This window comes from Alternaria rosae (genome assembly GCF_020736505.1).
Source record: "Alternaria rosae strain MPI-PUGE-AT-0040 chromosome Unknown BKA58scaffold_8, whole genome shotgun sequence".
Classification (NCBI taxonomy): Eukaryota; Fungi; Ascomycota; class Dothideomycetes; order Pleosporales; family Pleosporaceae; genus Alternaria; species Alternaria rosae.
Window position 1 is genome coordinate 332,993 of NW_025763577.1, and position 7,846 is coordinate 340,838.

Here is a 7,846-nt window from a genome sequence, read left to right on the forward strand (position 1 = left end):
CGGAAGCTTTACCCCGCCAGACTTCGCGCGACCAGCCTCGCCCAAGCACCAGCTCGGCGCCATGTCCGGAAAGATTACTTTCTCACCCCCAACGCGAGTCGGTGATGCGGAATTGGGTAAAGATGCTGCAGAATCCAGGTGCGACGACGCGCCTGCACCAACCCCGCTCGAATACACATCCTTCACGAGTTCCCAGCGGCGGCAGCTACGACCGCTTCTCGGTTTGGCAGCCATCACGTCACCCTTGACGGCGACCATCTACTTCCCCATTCTTCCTCTGCTGCGTACGCAGTTCAGCACCTCAGCGCAGGCCATTAACTTTACAATAACCCTTTACATCGTCTTCCAAGCCATTTCACCCGTCATATTCGGACCACTGTCTGATGTTCATGGCCGGCGACCCTACTTCCTGGCCACTCTGGCCCTGTACGTCATCGGTAACCTGGGACTTGCTCTTAACAAGCGCAACTATGTAGTTCTCTTGGTTCTGCGTGCGATACAGAGCCTTGGAGCAAGCGCAGCATATGCCATCAGTTTCGGTGTCGTTGCAGACGTCTGTGTCCCTAGCGAACGAGGACAGATGCTAGGCCCAATCAGCATGGCCATGAATCTGGGCACTTGTATAGGCCCAGTCGTAGGAGGTGTAGTGGCGTACACGAGTGGAAATATCAATTTGGTATTCTGGGCCCTCTTCGTTGTCGGCGGAGTCTTGCTCGTCGGCGTGGGCACGCTACTCCCCGAGACGGCTCGTAACATGGTCGGCAATGGCAGTAAGAAGTCTGGATACAAGTGGTGGCAATACAGTTGGGTCGGCCTTTTACGCAAACGAATCAAGGTGAAAGCAACGAAAAGACTGAACGAAGGAAGCTCGACTGCAGAGTCACCCGTTGCAACCGAATGTCAAACAACCAAGCGGAAGTACGGGTTCTTTGACTTGTTTGCCTGCTTTCGCATCATCTTCTACAGAGATACCTTCCTCACCTTGTGGGTCCACGGATCATTTTACATTGTAGATTATACCTTCGTTGCAGCGGGTCCAGACATCTACAAAGATATATATCATTGGAATGAGCTTTACATTGGCCTATCGTATCTACCGCGTGGCATTGGTACCATCGCCGGGGCCTACTTTACCGGAAAGATGATGGATCACAATTATCGTGCCATTGCTCGCAGCATCGGCTGGACCATCGACAAGGTATCTGGTGATGACCTTCTGAAGTTTCCAATCGAGCGTGCAAGGACAAGGTACAGCTACGTCATGCTGATAATATCGGTCGCGACAACGATCGGCTATGGATGGAGTGTCCAATATCACGCCCATCCGGCTGTTCCATTGATCTTACAGTTCTTGCAAGGATTCTGGGGTTGCTACGGCTACACGACATTCAGCACCTTGCTAGTGGATTCTTTCCCTCAAAGTCCAAGCACAGCTGCAGCTGCTACGAGCATTACCCGCTGCGCCATGGCCGCGACGGGAGTTGCGGTTTTACAGCCATTGCTGAACGCAGCTGGTCGAGGATGGTATTTCACAGCCCTGGGCCTGTGGAGTGGTATGCTTTCGGCATTGTGCGTCGCCTTGCTACGATGGAAGGGCATGCATTGGAGACAAGTACGCAACGGTCCCTTATCCCACCACGCCTCCTTAGCTACTGGACCCCACATTTTGACGGAGACGAAATCTGGAAAGTGAGGCATAACTGATATACTTCCGGGGGACCTTGTATGAGGGCAAGATTACAATACAGCTTGTTTGTACTAGCATTTTAATTACATTACACCAAGCTATTCACTCTACATATTATGGTCCTGCTCAGATGAAAGAGAAGCTATTCTAGCCTCCTGTAATGCCGGAGGTCTCCCTTCTTATGGGAAAGGCGCCTATATGTAGATGAGGAAAGGTGTAGTATTGTAGGCGCTGTTCGCGTGTTAGTCGTGCTTTATTACTTCCTGCCTGACTTACACTTAGCGAATGGCTTTGCTCTAGGCAACGTGGTTGACTAAGTAAATGACGTTCTATTTAACACTGTAGAATCGATTACGATCGTTCTACTCCTCCTTTGGCTCGCTAGGATCTTAGTGCTTTAGATAGGTCTCGAGGTAATCCTTGTTGCTGACCTGGTTGTAGTAAGGTCCCTAACCCGCCACTTCTAGTTCGCTATAGGCAGAGAATGTAGCGGAGTCGAAAAGATACGCAAAAGCATCGTTAATAACTATTCCGGTGTTGCCTCCCTACAGACTAACGTGGATTAAGCTAGGATTAAACTTAGGATCTCCTGCCGTTATTACCCTTGGCAATCTAGGAATAAAAAACTAGGTAAGCCACCTTTCTGCTCTGTGGAGCCCCTCCTAATCTCCATTTTACTTGAAGTCGGCATCGATGACATGTTGCAGAATTTTGATAGAAAATACTGTCTAATCTTTCTCCCACCCTACGTACTGAGAGGCGCGACACAGACATGTGGTTATATAGAATCCATATTGCCCAGTAAGTAAGGTACTTACTCAATGAAGACGGGACAACTTCTCACATAGCTGATTGAGATCGGGCATACGGTCGCTTGTGTCGATATATTGCGAAAGGAAGAAGTATACTTCGCGTGCGTCGTCCTGGTATTATCCCCACGAGTGCGGCTTGAGCACGAGATAAGGGGCCCAGTTGTACAGCTAAGACACCGCATTAAACTCGCCTTCCATCAAGGTACAACTTCAGGTATCTAGCGCGGGCTTAAGAAACTAACGCTCTTCGGTATCCTCAGGTAGTTGAAGATGTAGCCGGGCGGTCACAGTCCAGGATGATACTCCGAAACAGTGTGCAGAGATAACCTTTGTACCCATTGAAGACTCTAGGAGGACGTTGTCGTCGACGCTACAGTCTCCGTCATAGGCTGGGCTGTCCACACGAGACGTCTCGATGAAAAATTGGAGTGAAGTGGCGGTCTGCATCGTGGTTGGGTATTTCGCCTGCTTCGAGACGTAAACTGTGGATCGCATGTCTGGATGGGTGTTCTAGAGGACATTGTTGCAATGATAGCAAGACCTTGCAGAATTCTGCATGCCGAAAGCTGCCCCACTGGATCATGTGACTGTGTGCACTCATGAGGCACGTACCGCACGCGTCGTCTGTAAACCATAAGCGCCGCAGGCCTGATGGACGGTTTCTGCCTACACGCGGTTCCTAAGTAGGTATAAACCTTTTTCTACTTAGGTATGAACCTTTCTAATTAGGTATTAAGCTTTATACATAGGTATAAACCACTCTACTTTCTATTTGGGCATCAACTGCGTTCTGCCTAGGTATTAACGCTTTACCTATCATCTAGGCGATAATTCACGCCTAAAGCGATGTCTTTTCCGCTTAAGCATTTACTGCATGCTTGCGATCGTTAGTGGACCTCGAGCACAAGGCATCAAATGGCTGTCGAAGAGAACCGGAATCATCACACAAAGAGGAAAGTGGCACTACACACTGCAAAGGTCTTTGATCCTCATCTATCTCAATGGCGATGTTTTTTCTATCACCTACGAAGCTGCTGGGGGCTGCGGCCACTTGTCCAAGACAGTCTCCTCACCCGTAATGGTGAGCTTCAGCTCTGCTTGTGTAGGCTCATCGAGAAGCACCGTGTACTCCCCCGGGTACACGACTGTGTTGCCCATCTGGTCGACGCGTGCCAGCGTTCCGAGAGTGAGAGAAAGCGATGCCATCTTTGTTTGTGCGGCAGAGATGTCCCTTAATCGCGCGTATGAGACCAGTGTCTTGAGCGGGTACGGCTTGGGCCCAGCCTCACCCTTGATGAAAGCTAGAGCTACAAAATCCGAAGTCCTGTTACCCTTGTTCGTCACGCCAACCTCCAGTGGCGCAGCGGCGCATAGATCAGGATGCTCCTGCGTACAATCGCTCATGATATCTTGAATATTGTAGGTGAGGCCCTCGCTGCTGCTGAAGTTCGCAGCAAAGGTGGTGTAATGCAAGCCAAATCCAAAGGGCTGTACCGATTGGTTATACCAGCGGTAGGTGCGACCTGGACTGACGGCACCGGGGCGGAGGTTCATGTCCAACATCGAGAGATTGGTGTAGCTCGCGGGGTATTGCGTGATTGGTAGGCGCCCGGCGACTGCATGCGCGCCAGTAATGACTTGCATGACGGCAGATCCACCATCTTGACCAGGCCAATTAGCCCATATAACGGAGTTCACACCTTCCATCGATAGTAGGGGAGAGTTGTCGACCATATCGCCCAGTACAACGACCACAAGAGGCTTGCCAAGTTGAGCAAGCTTGGTGATGAGTTCAACTTGCGCGCTAGGCCAGCTGATGTCGGTACGGTCGAAGCCTTCTGCCGCTGCTGAAGTGTCGAGACCACCAAAGTACATGATGTAGTCGGATCCTGCTGCCGCGTTCAGCGCATTTGTTGTCCAGTTATCGCGGGCACTGGATTTCTGCAGAATTGGGCCTGTAGCGATAGACATGTTCAAACCGAGTTGCTCACCGGCCCACACTGGAGTACGCAGGTAGGGAGCAGGGCCGCTGTAGATGCCGGACAATTTCGACGAGTCATTAGCCCAAAATCCGATCATGGCGACGTTGGATCCGTTGGAGAGGGCGAGAGGAAGAGTTTGGTCGTTCTTCAGCATGACAAGACCTTCTGACGCAACTTGAAGAGACAACTGCTGTGCCTCCGGTGTGTTCACATCGTCGATGCCCAGGTCTGCATATACAGCTCCAGCACCATCGAAGTAGCCAGCACGAACAAGACCCTCGTACTGGCGCGTGAGTGCCCTGTCTATGACGGAGACATTCAAGAGTCCTTGACTCCAAGCTCCAGGAATATCGGAAGATCCTGAGTACTCACAGCTGTTGTCCATGCCGGCGATAAAGGCAACTGCTGTGCCCTCGGCGAGCGTATCTGTGTAATTGTGGTTCTCGGAAATGTCAGCGACGGCCTCGCAATCACTGGTGATGTAGTTGTTGCTTTCCGTCCAGTTCCAGTGATCGCGCAAGATCGTCTGCAGCACGTATGTGTCGGCGCAGGTGGGAACGCCGTTGACGGCGTTGTACGAGCACATGAACGATCCAACTTTTGAGTCTCGTGCGCATTGCTGGAAAGGTGGCATGTAGTACTCCGCCAGATCCTGCATCGTGATTTTGGCGTCGAAGTTGTGGCGATCGACGCCACCCCAAGCCTCCATGTCGTAGCCAACGTAATGCTTGCATGTCGCGATGATCTTCCTTTGAGCTTGATCGCCCTCTAGTCCGGCAAGCAGACTCTTTGTGTAGCCTTTGATGCGGAGAATGTCTTCGCCAGGCGTTTCTGAGCCCCGACCCCAGCGAGGATCGCGAAATGGGTTGATGTCTGGGGTCCAGTAATCCACGGGTGCCACACCACCGTTACCAAATGCGCGTGCCTCGTTTCCGATGATGTTGGCAATCTTGTAGATTAGGTCATCGTCAAAGGCAGCAGACATGAGCAACGGCATGGGAAAAGAGGTGGCGTTCGTGAACGGTTCTGTGAAGTTGATTCCTGGGGCTCCTGCTACACCGTGCAATGCTTCGCCCCACCAGTTGTAGGCTGGAAGGCCCAGTCGCGCCACACCCCTGGATTTACTGCAAACATCAGCTTGCTGGAATGATGAAGTCGCGACGAACGCCTACCTCATCAAATTATCGAGCTTCTCTTCGTTTTCCATAGCCGCAACGAGGGCTGTTGCCCGTTCCGTTGGCGCGGCATTGACATCGCAGATCTTGTTGTCTTTCAACGGGCCATTGACACAATCGGGACCGATAGCGTGGGTGGTCGACAGCAAAGTGGCGCCAAAGAGAAGGAGAGATGAGGCGGAATGCATCATGGTTACGATGTGTACGCTACCGCTGCTGGACTACCCACATCTGCATCGTTGAGGCAGCCGACTCTTTATTACTTCCACCACGCAAGCTGCCCAAGACCATCATGCAGCCAAGATTGCGAATTGAGCCGGACAAGAACCCAAAGTTGCGCTATTCTACCCTCCCGTGAAGCCATAGTGAGGGTTGACCGTGCTACCCCGCGTGCCCGCGTATACGAGCCCCGGATCTGCATGATGCTCTCTTTCGATCGACCCGCGATAATAAACGACATTCAGCCACCGGGTTCAACGGACACAGTGCCCATGTCATATCACATCACTTCGCATGGATTTGCAGCAGCGGTAGTACCTCGGTAAACCTTAAGCGACTGGTCATTTCGCGGTACGTGAAAAACACGAGGACGCGTAGCTAGCTAGCACCTGCGCAGAGTGGCTTCTTCCCGTGTCCCACATACAACGGCTGTAAGCCATTTAACCATTGGTTTAACTGACTTGGCTACTCTGGGTCTTGTCCGGGAAAACTTTGCTGCTCAAATCGAAGATGGGTAGCGGGCATGGGATTCCCACGGCTTGGCAAGCAGTAAGAATGGCAAGGTACCAGCCAGAAATCAAGCCTAAAAACCCGAATCCTCCTGCGCATCGCAACAACGTATTAATGTGTTCAAGATCGGCTTCAGTCGTGGCGGAAGCGACAGAGAAATCTGCAGCGGCGATAAACCCGAATAGCATGACGAGTCCGAAGAACGTAAACGTGAAGAAGAGGTTGACGCGAAGTGTACCGATCAAGAACACGAAGCTGGCGAGCACCCTGCACACTTATCAGACGGGATATTACGGCATGCAGAAGGCCGAGACTACTTACATGGAGACGTTGTGAAACCCTTGAGACGAATTGTAGGCTGCACCATTCGCTCCTCCGAGTTCACCGAAGGCGGAGGTGGTTTGGTGTATTGGGTCCTGCTGGTATGCGAGGCTGCCCCAATGGCTGCCATAGATGATAAAAACCGCAAAGGGAAAAGCTGCAAGGAGTCAGTAACGTCAGAAGAGTACGGGAAAATACTGGCGAATCGTACTGTTACCGAGAATGAACTCGGCGATGCCAGCGATGTTCATGGCTAGTGCTCCAAAGAAGTAGTAGTCGGCGCTGATGCCGACTAGGCTCTGCGGAGCCACCGCACCTTGGAATCCGCACAATATGAGGATAGTCGAAGTGTATGGAACCAAGAATCCTATCAGTCCAAGGAGTGTTGGATTCGCAAACCGCTTTGCGAGATCTCCGCGACGTGGTGCGGATGGCTGGAAGAAGAGACGCTCGTACTGCTCGGGCGAGAGAGCGACTGTGACCTGGCGACTCAATGGCGCACCATTGTTTGCAATGTTCACACCATTATGCTCGGTCATCTCGTGGTCTATCTTTGCGGTCTCTGACATGATAGAAGGTGGCTTTCCGTTTAGATGGTCGTGAAGTCGTAGATTTAAACGGAGGTAAAAGTTGGCTGTGAGAGCAAATTGGAGACGACGCACTCCCAAGCAGCGGCATGATGGCTATATCGAAATACAGAGATGGCTGTGATTGACGAGAGACGGCACACGGCTCAGCTTTCACCCCTTGCCGTCGTCATGTCTCGAACAAACCGAGGCATGTCGCTCGCGCCTGGCAGTGTGTCCCCAGGTTTCTCCGCATCTACCTCCACATTTACTGCAACGGCTGAGCAGAAGACGGGTCGCAGTGCCATGTCCGTCGCAATCCGAGAGCCTAGGTTGCGCTGGTTGGTCGGCGGTAGGCAGAACGGCAGATTAAGCCTTGTCAAGTGGTGCGAAGCATTACGTTCCGCGGACTCGGCAACGGGGCGCTAGGCAGAGAAGAGGTAACGGGCCGCGCATGACATCACAACCAACGCCCTGTCGCAAAAGGTAGCTAGGGATCTGTGTTGCAGGTTGCGGCTTACAGCTCACAGATCGCCTAGACAGTTTACTATATACGTATTAGTTTATACTAAGA

At 52.0% G+C, this 7,846-nt stretch overlaps 3 protein-coding genes across 3 annotated transcripts; 1 reads left to right on the forward strand and 2 right to left on the reverse strand.

Annotated features, from left to right (window-relative positions):
- Positions 1 to 61: 61 nt before the first annotated feature.
- On the forward strand, positions 62 to 2,148 carry BKA58DRAFT_471462 (major facilitator superfamily domain-containing protein; the record flags this gene model as incomplete). Its single annotated transcript, XM_046175230.1, has 1 exon — positions 62 to 2,148. One exon carries the CDS (start codon positions 62 to 64, stop codon positions 1,691 to 1,693), a length of 1,632 nt encoding a protein of 543 aa, XP_046022421.1. The 3' UTR covers positions 1,694 to 2,148.
- Positions 2,149 to 3,466: 1,318 nt separating this feature from the next.
- On the reverse strand, positions 3,467 to 6,123 carry BKA58DRAFT_222370 (beta-xylosidase). Its single transcript, XM_046166275.1, has 2 exons — positions 5,654 to 6,123; positions 3,467 to 5,605 (listed from the first exon to the last, which is right to left on the reverse strand). Exons 1-2 carry the CDS (start codon positions 5,845 to 5,847, stop codon positions 3,523 to 3,525), a joined length of 2,277 nt encoding a protein of 758 aa, XP_046022422.1. The 5' UTR covers positions 5,848 to 6,123; the 3' UTR covers positions 3,467 to 3,522.
- Positions 6,124 to 6,327: 204 nt separating this feature from the next.
- BKA58DRAFT_413220 (GPR1/FUN34/yaaH family-domain-containing protein) lies at positions 6,328 to 7,275 on the reverse strand (the record flags this gene model as incomplete). Its single annotated transcript, XM_046172407.1, has 3 exons — positions 6,328 to 6,652; positions 6,707 to 6,863; positions 6,918 to 7,275. The coding sequence occupies 3 exons, from the start codon at positions 7,273 to 7,275 to the stop codon at positions 6,328 to 6,330; spliced, it is 840 nt and encodes a 279-aa protein (XP_046022423.1).
- Positions 7,276 to 7,846: the final 571 nt, after the last annotated feature.